Here is an 18,787-nt window from a genome sequence, read left to right as displayed (position 1 = left end):
GATGGGTGGTGTTTGTTGAATGGGTTGTGCAGGTGGATGGGTGGTGAAGGAGGATGGGTGATCCAGGTGGGTGGGTGGCGCAGGTGGGTGGGAGGGTGGGTGGGAGAGTGGGTGGCGCAGGTGGATGGTGTGTGGTGCAGATGTATGGTGGGTGGTGCAGGTGGATGGTACGTGGTTCAGGTGGATGGGTGGTGGTGCAGGTAGGTGGGTGATGATGCAGTTGGGTGAGTGGTGGTTCAGGTGGATTTGTGGTGGTGCAGGTGGATTTGTGGTGGTGCAGGTGGAAGGTGGGTGGTTCATGTGGATTTATGGTGGTGCAGGTGGATTTGTGGTGGTGCAGGTGGATGGGTGATGGTGCAGGAGGATGGTGAGTGGCTCAGGTAGATGGGTGGTGGTTCAGGTGGATGGGCGGTGGTTCAGGTGGATGGGCGGTGGTTCAGGTGGATGGGTGGTGATGCATGTGGATGGGTGGCTGTGCTGATGAATGGGTGGTGATGACGGCGGATGGGTGGTGGTACAGACAGTTGGGTGTTGTAGGTGGATGGATGATGCAGGTGGGTCGGTGGGTGGGTGGAGGAAGTGGGTGGGTGGCACAGGTCAGTGGGTGGTATATATGGGTTGGTGGGTGGGTGGTGCATGTGGGTGGGTGGATGGTGCAGGTGGATGGGTGGATGATGCAGGTGGATGGTGAGGGGTGCAAGTGAATGGTAAGGAGTGCTGGTGGATGATGGGTGGTGCAGGTGGATGGTGGGTGGTGCAGGTGGATGGTGGGTGGCGCAGGTGGATGGGTGGTGTTGGTGGATTGGTGGTGTTGGTGGATTGGTGGTGCGAGTGGATGGGTGGTGCAGGTGGGTGGGTAGTGTTGGTGGATGGATGGTGCAGGTAGGTGGGTGGTGTAGGTGGAAGGATGGTGCAGGCAGGTGGGTGGTGCAGGTGGATGGTGAGTGGTGCAGGTAGATGGATGGTTCAGGTGGATGGGTAGTGCAAGTGGATGGGTGGTGCAAGTGGATTTGTAGTGCAGGCAGGTGGGTGGTGCAGGTGAGTGGGTTGTGCACTGGTGCAGGTGGATGGGTGGTACAAGTGGATGGTGGGTTGTACAAGTGGATGGTGGGTTGTACAGGTGGATAGTGGGTGGTGTTGGTGGATAGGTGGTGCACGTGGATGGGTGGTAGTGCAGGTAGATGCATGGTACAGACGGGTGAGTGGCAATGTCAGGACTCCATATTATAAATACAAATCATAATAGATAGATAGATAGATAGACAGATAGAAGCAGCAAGTCAGGGGATGAGATAGGCAGTGTGTCAGCGAGAATCGAGCAATGGTAAACATGCTTACACACTCTAACTCAAGGAATGCTTGATAGGCACACGAACAGTGCCTCGTGACCATACACACACATACTCACACACAGGCTTCTAGAAACTTCACATCAGTTTATTCCACGTGACACAACCCCTGCTAAAATGAGAATATAGGAATTACATGGTATAATTAAATCGTTGGTTAGATGGGCGGGAAAAACTGATAAATCAGTACTGTTACCTTGGGTCTCTAATTATGGAGGCTGGGGCTGGTGGTGTGAGTGGATGTATACACTCATCTGTTTGCGTAAGTTTGTTTAAGCTTTTAATATTACCAACTCTTTATGGTTCTCTTTTACTAATTGGCGAGGGCTCTGATGGTGTTCCTCTATGAATTCATTGTCAAAGTCTATTCCATTCATTTGTGGGAGTAAAGTTATTTTCTCTGTTCTCATGCATCTTAAGCCCAGTAACATATGAGCTTTAATTGCTAAGTTTTCAACGATATAGAAAAATGCAGAGATTGGTCTTGTAGTCTCTGTGAAACTGATATTTAACCTTATCATACCTTTTACTGCGATTTTTTTGCCATCTACTGTATATAAATCTAAATCAGATTCTTCCAGAAAAGTTACTTTCTTTTTATTTCTAAAAATTCTATTTATTTCTTCTTGTGTTATTAAGTTCACTGGAGAGCATGTGTCTAAAAATAAGGAAACGTTTTGATCCTCACATACAGCTGGTATCAAGATACACTCATATCCCAACATGCCTCCTATGTGAATTTTAGACTTGCTTTTCTTTAAGCTTGTTCGTTTTTTGTCATGACTTGGTCTTCCCCCGATTAGAACACAGACACTAATTTTTCTACTGTTTTGCAGTTACTGGTCCAGTGCCCTTGGCACTTATGATGTCTACAGAAGGGACCAAATCCTTGTGTCTTTTGTCTATCTTCTTTTGCTTTGATAAAGCATTCATTCCTAGTGTTTCCTGGTTTTGCACAATAATGACACAGAATGGACCTATCTCATTTTAGCAGGGGTTGTGTCACGTGGAATAAACTGATGTGAAGTTTCTAGAAGCCTGTGTGTATGTGTGTGTATGGTCACGAGGCATTGTTCGTGTGCCTATCAAGCATTCCTTGAGTTAGAGTGTGTAAGCATGTTTACCACTGCTCGATTCTCGCTGACACGCTACCTATCTCATCCCCTGACTTGCTGCTTCTGTCTGTCTATCTATCTATCTATCGATCTATCTATTATGATTTGTATTTATAATATGGAGTCCTGACAGTGCAAGGAGGTTGGTGGTGCAGGTGGGTGGATGGTGTAGGTGGATGAGTGTTGTAGGTGAGTGAGTGGTGTAGGTGGATGACTGGTGTGGGTGGCTGGGTGGTTTGGGTGGATGGGTGTTGCAAATGGGTGGACAGTGCAGGTGGATGGGACGATGAAGATGGATAGGTGGTGTAGATGAGAGGGTGGGGTAAATGGGAGGGTGGTGTAAGTGGATGGGAGTGGTGTAGGTGGATGAGAGAGTGATGTAAATGGACAGGTGTATAGCAGATGAATGGGAGAGTGGTGTAGGTGGATGGGAAAGTGGTGTAGGTGGATGGGAGGGTGGTGCAGGTGAATAGGTGTAGATGGATAAGTGGTGTAGATGGGAGGGTGGTGTAGGTGGATAGGAGGATGGTGTAGGTAAATGAAAGGGTGGTGTGGGCAGATGTGAGGGTGGTGTAGGTAAATGGTAAGGTGGTGTAGGTGGGTGGGAGGGTGGTGGTGGTGGATGGGAGGGTGGTGTACATGGGATGGTAGGTGACCTAGATGGGTGGGTGGCTTAGATAGGTGGGTAGCATAGATGGGTGAGTGGCGTGAATGAGTGGGTGGCGTAGGTGGGTGGGTGGTGTAACTTATCAGCTGATGTGAATAAAAAGTACAGCATTATAAATGCTGTACTTTTTAAATGGAGGAAAAAAAAAAAAGCATAAAGATAAATTCCACCCAAGGCAGGCGTTAGACAGAGTGAGACCAGTTAATATCTGTATTTACACCTGGACGGTGGGAGGGGCTACATCCCCCAAAATAATCCTACTGTTAACATGACAAGGGTTGCTAGTGCGGGTATGTGGCGTAATAGGAGGGTAGTGTCGGTGGGTGGGTAGAGTAGGTGGGTGGGTGGTATGGTATAAGTGAGAGGACGGTATAGGTGCGTGGTAGGGCGGTGTAGGTGGGTGGGTGGTAAAAGTGGGAAGTTGGTATATGTGGGTGGGACTGGTGGGAGGCATGTATTGATGGGAGTAGGTATAGGTGGGTGGATGGTATAGGTAGGAGGGTGGTACAGGTAGATGGGTGGTATAGGTAGGAGGGTGGTATAGATGGTGGGTGTTACAGGTGGGAGGGTGGTATAGGTAGGAGGGTAGTATTGGTGGGCGGGCAGTATAAGTGGGAGGGTGGTATAGGCAGGTGGGTGGTATTGGCAGGTGGGTGGTATAGGTAGGTGGGTGGTATAGGCAGGTGGGTGGTATAGGTGGGAGGGTGGTATAGGTTGGTGGGTGGTATAGGTTGGTGGGTAGTATAGGTTGGTGGGTAGTATAGGTTGGTGGGTGGTATAGGTTGGTGGGTGGTATAGGTTGGTGGGTGGTATAGGTTGGTGGGTGGTATAGGTTGGTGAGTAGTACAGGTGAGGGGGTGGTATAGGTGAGAGGGTGGTAAAGGTGAAAGGATGGTATACGTGAGAGAATGGTATAGCTGAAAGGGTGGCATAGTTCAAAAGGTGGTAGTAGTTGAGAGGGTGGTATAGGTGAGGGGGTGGTATAAGTGAGGGAGTGGCGTCAGCATTTAATTTCTATTGGGTGGGTGATGCTTTGAGTGTGAGGGTGAAACAGGTGAAAGACTTGAGCAGGCTGGTGGGTGATGTTGGTGACAGTATGGTATAACTCACAACAGCTGAAGTGAATAAAAAGGATAACATTATGCTGTAATAAGATAAAGGGACATAGGGGAACGTGAGGTACGTAGGCTACTGGTAACAGTCGTCGTGATGACTTATGTCAATGATGATGAGTGATGATATTAGCTGTGGCGATAATTATATAGATTATTTACCTAACGACAAATTTTGGACAGTGATATACATCCACCTGGTTCAGGTTTTGGACAGGCTATGACTCCTGCAGGGCAGGAGATGCCCTGGGATTTGTGGCACTGCCAGTATGTATAGTCAGCCAAAAAAGTCGTGTCTTCATTCCACCGGTAAATATCCGAACAGATAAGTGGAAGCAGCAGGGATAGCTTCACAAGTCTGGTAACTGTGTCAGACCAGACGGTGGTGGAGGTGAGTGAATTGGGGGTGGGAAGTGGGGTGTGTGTGTGCTGTAATTATTGTTGGCAGTGTAATCTGTAATTTTTGTTGGCAGTGTAGTCTAGCAAGACACCGCACAGTAAAGTCGCTAAATTTGATATTACGCCTAATTTAATATCTGTAAATAGTGAAATTTATCGTTAACCTGAAATAATGCCTATAACATGTAGCCAAACAAGCGTTAGCAGAAATGACGAGGTTCTACCCCCCCTCCCCACCTTCCTGTCACACCCTCTCCGCCGGGCATTACTTAACCACATAACATGGGAATAAAGAACAGACAGCTGTGTTTTTGTATGGTTACCTTCTGAACATGACAGGATATATTACATATCATTACCATGTGTGGTATGGCACAGAGGCATGCGGTGCCTTCACAGTAATAACGAGAAAAGCATTTGTTTCCACAAGTGGTTAATGTTTTGGTAAAGGGGTAAGGGAAACCTGGCCACAGGTGTTACGCACTGTGATGAGACCCAGATATACACCCACCAGCATACAGTCATAGCTTCACAGTCATTCAGTTATCTATATTGGGCGACAGGAAAATTAGAGGGGAGATTCATGTTGTCACTAATAAATGTTGTTTTATATTATCACAACCATGACGTTCCATTAAATTTCAAACACTCGTTATGAAACGTACTCCACATTCATTCCGTCCTCTGAAGTATTCCAAATAGCAAAGATGAATTAGACATGACAGCCCACGTATATTAAACTGCAGTATATTTTGATTACATGTAAACTCATGATGATGCATATGTAGACATTTAGAGACATATTATTGATAAAAATTGACTATAACCCTATTACCCAGTACGTTATTCCCAACAGCTTCCACCCTTCGGTAATGCATGGTATATAAAACATGACAGCACACACCCTCCACTACCCCACCTCCATCCCCAATCCACTCACCTCCATCACCGTCTGGTCTGACGCAGTTGCCAGCCTTGTGATGCTATCCCTGTTGCTTCCACTTATCTGTTCGAATATTTACAGGGTTCGGAACGAAGACACGACTTTTTTGGCTGACTATACCATAGTCACTGTTATTTAACCCAACATCTTATCCTTGGTAGTATATATATATATATATATATATATACTTTCAGAATGTCCCTCTTAAGTGGGAAGGCATTACAAGAATCTTGGAAAGACTATACATTCATTACTTTCAGTAAAACAACCACAAAAGATTTGGAAGGAGAAAATCCATACCGGTCCTTTATCCTTTCACTTACGTATCCACAAGACTAACGGAGACAAAAGTTACCGTACACTCGTGAACATTAGATCCTAACTGTCTCCTTTCTTTCAAGTTCATTTTTTTCCATATTAAATAACTGAAAATGGTTTTTCATATTTTGCTGCTTATTAGGATAAACTGTCAGTCTCCCATAACTCTCAGTCCCAGTTGTATATTTTTTTATTTTCTGGAACATACTCATAACTAATTATGAGTGACTAAAGCCGTATTATTAAAACGTGCAGGGTGAAGGGTACAGAAAAGTCTTCATTGCACTATAACATTTTCTTAAGCAACTGCCAAAGGCAGAACTTGCATGACTACATTATATAATATGAAATGCAGGCTTATAGGGCTGGGGCTTTAACCATGGCTGCCTCTAGTCCAAGGCATTTATGGGCACATCTATGACCAGCATACTCCCCTTTGTTACATTACATGACTGAAAAGCTTTCAGTCAATTCTTGAACTAGCTAGTATGTCACCCTGACTGTAATGGTCTAATTAACACACCATCTGGCACCTTGAAAATCATAAGCATCGCATAACTGACTCTCATATACTGGGGGTATGCATACATCCTCGCCTGATCAGGTTTCACAAATAGCTAAAACTCATTGCCTTTACCTACCTTGGCTCGGCTGGCGTCTATTTTCGATTTGTAGAAAAATTCTGTGATGGCCACGACCATTGACAGTACCAGGCCTCCAGTCAGAATGTAGAAGATGCCTGCTATTTTGCTCAGAGTCAGGGCGCTAGCGTGGGTATCCTGTGATAAAAAGAGGGGTCAATTAAAGAAGGAGAGAGAGGGGGGGGGAAGGAGTGTGTGTGTACAAAGGAAAACAACAACAGACCTAACGGTACTTTTGAAGCATTTTTGTCACAACAAAGATTAAAATTGTGGTAATTATGGTAATAATATGAACTGAAGATTAAAAATAAAGTGATAAGCTGCCCCCACTCAGAAATTCCTCCAGCCGAAGACAGTATGCATGAGAATGAGAAGGATCACCATGAAGCATAGAACAAACACGTTCGTCAATCATGTGACGTGCACTGCACCACGAAAACATCGAAAGGTGGGTAAAGAAATTGGAGTTGTGAGCAAAAGAAAGTGTAGGATGGATTGGAAGTTAGATGGACAATAGAGCTGAGACAGGAAAAGTATAACATGTGAAAATGGGTGTTGTAGAATTAGTGGTATTGCTGCGGTGAAATTAGATTTTGAAGTCTCCTGTAAACATGCTTGTTAGATGGGTATGGAAATGTGCATAGTGAGCTTGGGAAAGGGAGAGAGGAGCTAGAAATTTCGTGGACAAAACAAGCCTACAATATAAATTTTTCTTTTTCTTATTATGCTTCCAAGACCTGATGTATTAGTTTCTCTGACTGTTTTCCAGAGCACTCGACAACACATTACTGTACGTGGGCATGACCCACAGTCAGTGGCAGTTAAGGAAACTAGGAAGATGGCTAACTAACTGTCAGATTTATGAGGATATCAGGGATGACATTTTTTGGTAAGCCACAGTCTTCCCCTGGAACACGACCAAGGGAATACTTGGACACATTTAAATAAAAAATCACCACCACAAAACTACAACTTGAAGGGAGAACCACCTTCTCAGTTACAACGACAATAACCTTTGCAACCATGTCAAACAAATACTGATTCAACCAATTTTCTCATTTAAATCCTTCCACCTAAGGGCATACTTTATCGTCTTGTCTTTGCTCCCTCCACAGTATTTCATTCAGCCTGAAAAAAGATCTCTCGTGCTGAATAGGTTAATGTTGTCTGTATTTAACCCCTCCAGTTCTAAAAGTCTATCCCTAGCTGAATAATATAGTTTGAAGATAGCAAGAACAATGAAAATACATCCTCGGAATAGGTGGCATAATATAACGTGGCAGGAACAATATGAGGGATGTATGTTGAAAAGACTATTATCAGCAACAACAGCAACAACAATCAATCAATCTCTTTGCCACGGTTACATATTTTTAATGTATTCTTGCTAAGTCCACACAACTTTACTTAACCCCTTCAATCCAATGATGCATTTTGCTTTACTCTTGCTACCATCAGATTTTATGAAGTTAATTGTCCAACTGGAGGGGGGAAATATGGCCTTCACAAACCACTTCACTACTACATGTCTTTCTGGTCTTTCCTAAGGGTGATTAAATTGCCAAAAGATAGCAATAATGTAAGTTAGACATGTCACCGGGTTATCTACTGATAACCTGTCCCAGTGAAGGGGTTAGAAACTACATTCATTAATGTTCTTCAGTATGAAAAGTACCATAACTAAGTAGAAACCACTCAGAGAGTGCATACGTCCGCCAATGCCATTGCACAATCTGGATCCACCCCAAAATTGAATAAATTCTTTCTTGACCTATGGCCCACCTTTCCACAAGATTTCATTGAAATTCATCGAGAACTGTTCGAGATATCCTATGGATAAATGAATAAAAAAATCATGGATCCGGATGATAATCCGGGTCACCACCAAAATCTAATGGAAAGTTCCTTGGGCCATAGCCTACCCCTCCAAAAACTTTCTGCAAAATCCATCCATAACTTTTTGAGTATTCGTGCTAACAGACAAACAGACACTCAAACCAATGCCGATAAAAACATAACCTTGGCAGAGGTCATAAAAGCAGCTGGTGGTAGCATGAATATAATGAATACAAAGGAAAACAAACAGCAACAGATCTAATGGTCCTTTCGAGGCTGCTTGTTACAGAGAAGATTATCACTATGATATCTAATTCTACAAGTTAAAGGTAAGGATGGTAAAGCAAGAAGGCTATCCCCCACCCATCAAACCCTTCAGTCGAAGCTGGCAGGAAAAATGTGAGAAGGACCACCATGCAGCATGGAAAAGCTGACATGCAATTTTCTTAGGAATGACTAAAAAGTGGTAAACTATATTTTGTCCAACTATATCTGTACATTACAGGTGTCAATAAGCTACAATTATCATAAATTACTGTGCATAGTATTTCCCTGCTATAGTTTCATCACGATCTGAAATAGAGAAAAACAACTTACATTATTATTTTTCAGTCATGAAGGCGTTTTGCTGCGGATTTGAAGTGAGATACTTATCCAAACAATTTTTGAATGTCACCACTGTACTGCAATCAACGACATCCCGGTGCAGTTTATTCCAAATGTTAAAAGCCCTGTTAAGGAAAAAATGCTTTGCTTCTTTAGACTGGAAATGCATTCCAATAATCTTATACCCATTACCTCTAGTGCAGTTCGAACGATCAGCTGCAAAGTACTTGTCAACATCCATATTAACGATTCATTTAATAATCTTGAATACCTGAATCAGATCCCTTCGTAGTCCGAGCTTTGATAGGTTAAATAACTTCAGCTCATTTAATAGCTCCTCGTACAATTTGTTCCCCAGTCTGCGTATCATTTTTGTTACTTGTCACTGCACTCTCTCTAATTTCTCTGTCTTTCCTTTAATATGGTGACCAGAACTGCACTCAGTACTCTAGAAGCGGATGCACCAAGGAACTGTACAGGGTAAGAATTATATTTTCAGATCTGAATTCATATGATCTACTTATAAATCCAACTAGTTTGTTAGCTTTCATTATAGCTTCAGTGCACTGTTTACTTGGCTTCAGATCATCTGTTACAATTATTCCTAGTTCCTTTTCATGGTTTACATTCATGAGAATGATTCATTGTATAACTACTTTTTTCATTTTTACTTCCAATATTTAGAACTTTGCATTTATCAATATTAAAATCAATTTGTCATTTTTCAGCCCAATTAAGCAATTTATCAAGATCCCTTTGAATCAGTATTCTTTGTTCTGGGGTATATGCTCTATTTCCAATCTATATCATCAGCAAATTTTGATAATTTACAAAACACGCCTTCACCAATGTCGTCAATATAAACCAAGAACAGAATAGGACCTAAAACTGAGCCTTACAGTACTCCACTAACAATATTTTTCCAGTCTGATTCCTTACCACTGATTACAACTCTGTTTACAATTCGTATGCCAGCTTTCGATCCATCTTAGTACACTGCCACTGATACCACATGTGCGCAGTTTCTCAACAACCTGAATATGTGGAACCTTTTCAAATGCTTTCTGAAATCAAGGTAAATGACACTGACTGATTTAGTGCTGTCATACATTTTGATAATATCACTGACAAAATCAAGTAGATTAGTAAGGCATGAACACTTATTTCAGAATCCATGCTGAGTCTTTGATAAGACTGCTTTGTTCTATATGACTGACCACTTTACATCTAATTATGGTTTCTAACAACTTGCAAACAACTGATGTCAAGCTTATTGGTCAGTAATTGCTGGGTTGAGATTTGTCTCCCTTTTTGAATATCGGAGTTACATTTGCTAATTTTCAACCGCTTGGTACAGTGCCGCTCCTGAGTGATATACTGAATATAATTATGTGTTAAGGGTTTCACTATTACATTTTTTGCCTCCTTTAAGACTCATAAGAGATATTCTATCTAGCCCTGCTGTTCTAGTTATCTTTAATTTATTTAGCACAAGGAGTACATTCAATCATTGATAATAATTTCTTTGAGTGTGTTGTCTTCATCTACGTGTGTGGAGGACCTATCTGGATCGGCAGGATTTTCTACTGTAAATACGAGCATGGACTTTCTACTGTAAATACCAATGTAAAGAAAGTATTAAGAATTTTAGCCATCTCGGTTTCATCATTTGTATTGTTACGGAACAGAGAAAACTGTCCCATAAAGTTCCAGCTTCAAAACAAAAGAGTTAGGTAAAATTACAAGTTAAAGTTTAATCCTCAAACTAACAACAAAACATTCAGGACTCATAAGGATAATGTAATGGCAAAAACAGGTTAAATATATGGTTAACTGCAATAGCCTCTATTAACACGAAATTAGCATGAGTAAATTTATCTAAGTCAGCCCTGATAAAATGAAAATACACTGGGTAATCCTCAGTTAATGCAAGATATATTATTACAGATACAAAATATTATTAATGATGGCTGACAATAAGAACCCTACATAAATTACAAAAACCTTACTAGGCCTAAGAATTAACCCTATGCTACACAGTACAAGGAAAAAAATGCAACAACAGTTATACTCAAATGAAACACAGCTGCTAGATGGTTGGAGACTTCCTGAGCACTCACAATAATAATAACTGTACAGGGGAGGACAGAGATGTGAGCAAAATGAGGAGTAGATCTAAGTGGCCATGATGCAGAGACTGAGCTCATTATATAGGGGCCAGCAGAGCTTGATACAACTTGTAAGAAGGACGCGCAAATGAAGCCATGGGGACAAAGAGTTGACAATCCTGCTCTGAACAACAGAAAGGACGACTTACTCTACTATAACGGTTGAAGGGGGGACTGAGGCAGAACACGCTCGTGATCAAACATGCAGCATACTGTGCGTTAAAATTACACAAAGGATGATAAAATCATAGGCTATATAACACCTCCCCACAAAGAAAAAGAAATTTACAAAGGAAATTTCTTATTACTCTAAAATAATCTGTCTAAAGTCTAGATAAGCAATCTGCAATAACATTTTCTTTCCCCTTGACATGTTGTATGTCTAATGAATACTCCTGAAGAAGTAGACTCCATCTTGTCAATCTCTGATTTTTATCTTTAAACTTACTAAGGAATTTCAGTGGGTTATGATCGGTATAAATGACTATGGGGTCAAAACCAGAACACAAATAAAATGAAAAATGCTGTAAACCCAAAATCAAGGCCAAAAGCTCTTTCTCAATAGTTGAGTAGTTCTTTTGAGGTGGAGTGAACTTCTTACTGTAATAAGATACAGGGTGTTCAATACCCTGATCATCCTCTTGCAGCAAAACAGCCCCAGCTCCTGTATCACTTGCATCAACAGACATCTTAAAAGGCTTAGCAAAATTTGGAGTAGCGAGCACTGGCTGACTTAATAGGATAGCTTTAAGTTTGTTGAAAGAGGATTCACAGTTATCGGTCCAGACAAATTCAACTCCCTTTTTCAGTAGGTCTGTAAGTGGTGATACAAGAATTGAAAAGTTAAGAACAAATCTCCTGTAATAACCTACCATTCCCAAAAATCTTTGTAGCTCTTTCCTACTTTTAGGTCTGGGAAGATCACTTATAACCTGAACCTTAGCTCCTGGTGGTGCAACATGTCCATCACCAATTACATACCCAAGGTACTGAACTTTAGCTTGACCAAACTCACACTTTGATAAATTAGCTACAAGAGTAGCATGAACCAAACGCTCAAGAAATTTACTGACATGGCATAGGTGATCTTTCCAATTGTCACTGAAGATTAATACATCATCAATATAAACAACACACCCTGCCAAACCCTCTGTTACAACATTCATAAGCTTCTGAAATGTGGCTGATGCATTCTTCATACCATATGGCATTACAGAACATGCAAAAGTCTTTCCTAGTGTTACAAAACATGAGATCTCCCTAGCATGTTCAGTCATAGGTACTTGCCAGTATCCCTTTAACAAATCAAACTTACTTATGTACCTAGCCTTTCCGATCTTGTCTATGCGATCTTCCACGCGAGGGAGAGGGTAAGTGTCTGTTTTGGTTATCTGATTAACACATCTGTAGTCGATGCAAAGCCGCTGTGACCCACCTGGCTTAGGGACTAGAGTGACAGGAGAACTCCACTCGCTCTGACAGGGCTCAAACATCTTGTGGTCCAACAGGTAGCCAAGCTCCTTCTGGATGAGAGGAACTTTCACTGGGTTCACACGGTAAGGAGGCAATTTAATTGGCTTTGCGTCTCCAACATCGACATCATGCATCAACACAGTGGTTCTTCCTGGAGTGGCACGGAACACTTGCGGGTACTCCTGCAGTAATGCCGAAAACTCCTGCCTTTCCTCGGGAGCTAGATAAGAAAGCTTAGTCTGGAGATCATTCATGATATCAGGATTCTTCCCCAAACTATCACTCAGGCTCATACTGCATGGGAGAGCTTCACTTGCAGACTTGGGTGGAACAGCTACAGTGCAGACTGGATTATTTTCGTCCCGCCTGTGATATAACTTTAGCATGTTGATGTGACATAGTTGCTTGTTCTTTCTACGATCTGGTGTGGCGATGACATAGCTGACATCACTGAGTTTCTTCTCCACGAAATAAGGACCACTAAACTTGGCTTGAAGAGGTTGCCCATGCACCGGTAGCAGAATCAAAACCTGATCTCCTGGCTGAAAGTGGCGTAACCTGGACTTCTTATCATACCAAGTCTTCATCTTCTCCTGAGCAGTTCCTAAATTCTCTCTCGCCAGCTGTAAAGCAGCGGACAGCCGTTCTTTGAACTTCATCACATACTCCAGCAGGTTGACGTCATCTTCCTCCGACAGCCAGCATTCCTTGAGCAACTTAAGGGGTCCTCTTACTTCATGGCCAAAAAGTAGTTCAAAAGGTGAGAAGCCCAGTGATTCATTTGGAGATTCTCTTGCAGCAAACACAACGAATGGAAGACCTTTATCCCAGTCTTTCTGATGTTCCAAACAGTATTTCTTGAGCATCGATTTGAGTGTTTGATGATATCTCTCCAACGCTCCTTGGGTCTGGGGATGGTAAGCTGAAGACGTGATCCGGATGATGCCCAACTCTTTCAGAGACTGCTTGAAAACGTTTGACATGAAATTACTTCCCCGGTCTGACTGTACCTCCTTGGGCAGACCAAACTTTGTGAAGAACCCTAGCATTTCCTTAACCACGTTCTTTGCTGAGATATTTCTAAGTGGAATGGCTTCAGGATAACGAGTAGCCATATCAATCAGGGTTAACACATAAGAAAATCCTGAAGAAGTCTTAGGAAGAGGGCCCACAATATCCACCAACACACAGGTGAAAGGCGCCTCAAAAGGAGGAATGGGAACTAGAGGTGCAACCTTTTCGGTCTGATTACACTTCCCCACAACTTGACAGGTGTGACAAGACTTACAATACCAGGAAACATCTCTGAAGATACCTGGTCAGTAGAAGTGTTTCAAAATGCGTGCCACAGTCTTCCTCACTCCAAGGTGTCCTGCCAAACTGGAATCATGAGCCACTCTAATGATATCCTGCCTACAAACACGAGGGATGACAACTTGATGTACAACCTCCCATTCACAGTCGGCTGATGCTGTTGGGGGTCTCCACTTCCTCATAAGTACTCCTGACTTTATATAATAACAAGTAGAAGCACCAGCTGACTCTTCCTCACTGCAAGCAGAGTTAGCTAGACCTTTCAACTCAGGGTCAGCAACCTGCAACTCAACCAACTCTTGACGAGACAAATTATCAACACTACGGGGTACTGCCTCATCTGGTGAGTGGTCCAAATTAGCAAGGAAAGTGTCAGCTAGGATAACATCATCATCATCATTATCCTCTAAATCACCAGTAACTTTAGACTTAGCCCTAGTGACAGCACATGCAGGGAACACATCAGGGACACCACAATTCTGGGCCGCAGCCACTGGCTTACTAGACAACTGAGGAGCTGGACACACTTGACTTCCACCAATATCATTTCCAAGTAAGAAAGTTACACCTGACATTGGGAGTGTCTCAACCAACCCAACCATAATGGAACCATTAACAAAACCAGACTCTAAATTCACTCTGCACTGAGGGACAGAGAAGTAATTATTCCCTACACCTTGTAAGATTACAGTTTCATCAGAGGAATTAACATTAGAGCCTAGAACACTGGGCAGCATAAGGGATTGGCAAGCACCTGTATCACGATATATTTTAACTGATTTACTGTCATTACTGTCCAGAGGACTGACAAAACCATCAGACAGGAAATTAGCACATGAACTCTTGAGAGTGTCACCCACGTTACTGCTCAAAAGAGGAGCTCCATCATGAGAATTTAAGTTACCCCTCAAAGCAGGTTCAGTTAACTCAGTTAAAGAATTCTGGGAACTCTCAAGAGTGGACACTAGACCAATTGACTGAATATTTAAAGACTCCTTTTTGTTCACATCACGCTGTCTCCTGAAACATTTCTCTGTAGTATGACCAAGCTTACTACAATAAGTACATTTACTTTTCTGAAATCTAGAGGTGAAGCTGGTATTTACTTCATGAGAAACATCATCTTTATTCTCTTTCCTGTTACCTATACTCTGAGTAGAGGCAACGTACTTACTCTCAGCTTTCCTTTTCCCTCTAGAATATCTCTTGTAAGTGAGAACATATTCATCAGCTAAAACTGCAGCATCAGACAAATTATCTATTCTTTTCTCATCAAGATATAGGCTTACATCTTTACTAATACACCTTTTGAAGTCCTCCAGCAAAATCATCTGCTTAAATTTGTCAAAATCAGAATCCACATTCTTAAAATTTAACCACTGCTCTAACAGATCTTTGATTTTTGCATACTCAACATGGGATTGCTTATCTTGCTTATAAGTTGTCCTAAATTTTACTCTATAGGCTTCAGGAACAAGCTCATAGGCCTTAAGAATCAAGCTCTTAACGACATCATAATTATCAGATTGATCCTGAGGCAAAGATGCATAAGTTACTTGAGCTTTACCGGTGAGAACAGTTTGAAGGAGTACTGGCCAACACTTTTTTGGCCAATTAAAACCTGTAGCTACCCTCTCAAACAACTGAAAATACTTTGTTAAATCAGATTCATTAAAAGGAGAGACGAGTTTAACATTTTTAGCCACATCAAAATCATCAGAGCTAGATGATCCAGTTCCACCTTGTTTCATGCGATACTCATGGTCTGCCTGAATCCTGGCAATTTCAATTTGTGCCTGAGCCTGTATCTGTGCCTCCTGAATCCGAGCCTGAGATTCAGCCTCCTTAGCATTTGCTTGAAATTCATCCTCCTGAATACGAGCCTGAGACTCCGCCTCCTTAGCCTGAGACTCAGCCTCCTTAGCACGTGCTTGAAATTCAGCCTCCTTAACACGAGCCTCCTGCAGGGCTAGCTGTAACTTAGCTAATTCAATCTGCGTTTGCTCATTTGGAGGAGTTACATTAAACAAGCTTTTATTAATCATGCCAACAATTTGATCTTTAGAATGATGAGAGTGAACAGCAATTCCCAATTGTTGAGCAACAAGCTTAAGTTCATTCTTTCTTCTATTTTCTACATCACACACTGTTTGCACATTTGACAAAAAATCTCTGGCTTCATCAAGCGTAGTAATAGTAGACATCATGAATAAATCACAGTCACAAAATATCAAGCAATATCCTTATGATAATATTCTGAATATCCTGGCGAGGTGGCCAAATCTATGTTACGGAACAGAGAAAACTGTCCCGTAAAGTTCCAGGTTCAAAACAAAAGAGTTAGGTAAAATTACAAGTTAAAGTTTAATCCTCAAACTAACAACAAAACATTCAGGACTCATAAGGATAATGTAATGGCAAAAACAGGTTAAATATATGGTTAACTGCAATAGCCTCTATTAACACGAAATTAGCATGAGTAAATTTATCTAAGTCAGCCCTGATAAAATGAAAATACACTGGGTAATGCTCAGTTAATGCAAGATAAATTATTACAGATACAAAATATTATTAATGATGGCTGACAATAAGAACCCTACATAAATTACAAAAACCTTACTAGGCCTAAGAATTAACCCTATGCTACACAGTACAAGGAAAAAAATGCAACAATAGTTATACTCAAATGACACACAGCTGCTAGATGGTTGGAGACTTCCTGAGCACTCACAATAATAATAACTGTACAGGGTAGAACAGAGATATGAGCAAAATGAGGAGTAGATCTAAGTGGCCATGATGCAGAGACTGAGCTCATTATATAGGGGCCAGTAGAGCTTGATACAACTTGTAAGAAGGATGTGCAAATGAAGCCATGGGGACAAAGAGTTGACAATCCTGCTCTGAACAACAGAAAGGACAACTTTACTATAACGGTAGAAGGGGGAACTGAGGCAGAACACGCTCGTGATCAAACATGCAGCATACTGTGCGTTAAAATTACACAAAGGATGATGAAATCATAGGCTATGTAACAGTATGCTCACCATCTGCTGATACTAGTGGTCCTAGTGTTGGTGTTACTATTTTCTTATTTCTGATATACTGTAATTGAAAAATTCTTTGGGGTTTGATTTACTGGTGCTTCCAATATGCACTTCAAAGTTTTTCTTACTTTTCTTTATTAACTTTTTAGCATTACGACAAACGTTATGGTAGATTTCTTTATCCTCATTATTAGTGGCTTTGTTTATCTGATAAGTGAGCTTTTTTACTGAAAGACTTCTCTTAATATTGCTCTTCCACCATATTGGCTTATTACTTTTCACTGGTCTTCTATTATGCATCGGTAACTGCCTTATTAAGAATTTCTGCAAACTCTGTCCACACTGTGTGTATAATTGTACTGTCAATAATTGGTTCCCATTCACTGCTACATAAAGTTAGATTTAATTTGTGGAAATTGGCTTTCTTGTAGTATGGGATTTTCTTGTAACTACAATTTTGGTCTGTGTTCCTGAAACTGAGGTTGAATGTAACTATGGGATAATCACTAGTGCTGAATTATTCTCCTACTCGAACATCATGAACCAAGCTTTCTGATGTCACCAGTATAAGATCTAGGGTATTTTCTCCATGAATGGGTTGCTCTACAAACTGATATATTGAGCTTTCAAGTAAGATGGTATACAAGTCTAACCCTGTGTGCGAAGATAAGGATCAGTCCATCTTGTTATTAGTAAGTTGAAATCTCCAACAATTAGAGTATTCTGGGTTCAACAGACTTCCGCTATTTGTTCGTATATCTTATTGTCAATTTCGCAAGACTGGGCTGGTGGACAATAAATTTATCCAAATGTCATCTGTGTGATTCATTTCTGAGCTGGATGTAGGTTACATCTATGTTGTCAATGGATGGTTTAGGGATTACAAATGGAGGAAGGTTACTTTTAATATATAGCAGTACGCCACCTCCCATTCTCCTACTCCTCTCATTACTGAAAATACTGGAACCAGGAAGGTTATATATATATATAAGTGGTATATACATATAAATGGTAGGTGGGGGTGCCCATCATCCACCCACTTAATGTAGTGGTACTCATTGTTTTTTAAGGTAGCTCTACATTGAATGGCAACCCAATGATTTCCTGTAAACCAGGAAAGCATTTACAACGCTGGGTGGTAACCTTATAACCAACCAACATGTGTTCCCTACGTGATAAGTGGGTTGGCAGTGGGTTTGTGCCCCCCCTCCCCCCGGAAAACAACTAACCAAAAATACAAGCAAGAAGCCTCAGACCAGGACTGACCAAAAGATGACGACTAAGGACCGAACTAAGGACATGGTACGGATAGCCGCAGGGAATGTAAGGGGTGCAAATGATGAGGTGAAAGAGAGATTGTCCAGGTGCTTAAGGGTGCGAAGTGGATGTATAAAGATTAACTGAAACTAAATAGGGAGGTGAGAGTGTGAGAGAATGGGAGTAGGGATGGGGTATATGCGCAGGAGTAGGTGAGAATGAGAGGGCAAAAGAAGGAGTGTGTATTGTTGTAACAGACGAAAGGAGGATATAAAAGAGTATGGATCAGTTGGCTCAAGGATTGTGTGGGTAAGACTGAAAGGACTACAAATGTGGGCGATTGTGTGCTTGTATGCACCAGCGTAAGATCGATCGTGCAAGTAGAGTGATAGAAGAGTTCTGGACAAATGTGGAAGCATGCATGGAAAAGTTTGAAAGGAATGAGAGAATGTTTTTGACTGCAAATACGAATGGAAAAGTAGGAAATGTGAAGGTGGATGGAGTAGATGGTGAGTGGGGTGTGCCTGCAGAGACGGATGGGA

The 18,787-nt window shown here is 41.7% G+C and overlaps 1 protein-coding gene across 1 annotated transcript in view; it reads right to left on the bottom strand.

Moving 5' to 3' along the window:
- The window catches only part of LOC145413995 (glutamate receptor 1-like), an 802,643-nt gene that overhangs the window by 75,925 nt on the left and 707,931 nt on the right, over nucleotides 1-18,787 (bottom strand). Inside the window, exon 21 of the mRNA XM_080283586.1 lies at nucleotides 6,545-6,682. Coding sequence (XP_080139712.1) covers nucleotides 6,545-6,682 — 138 coding nt within the window. The remainder of the gene's footprint in view (nucleotides 1-6,544; nucleotides 6,683-18,787) is intronic.

Source organism: Coenobita brevimanus, chromosome 1 (assembly GCF_032717465.1).
Source record: "Coenobita brevimanus isolate Jiangsu-jjx chromosome 1, ASM3271746v2, whole genome shotgun sequence".
Lineage (NCBI taxonomy): Eukaryota > Metazoa > Arthropoda > Malacostraca > Decapoda > Coenobitidae > Coenobita > Coenobita brevimanus.
The sequence above is the reverse complement of the archived record's forward strand: the minus strand, read 5'-3'. Positions and strand labels throughout refer to the sequence as shown.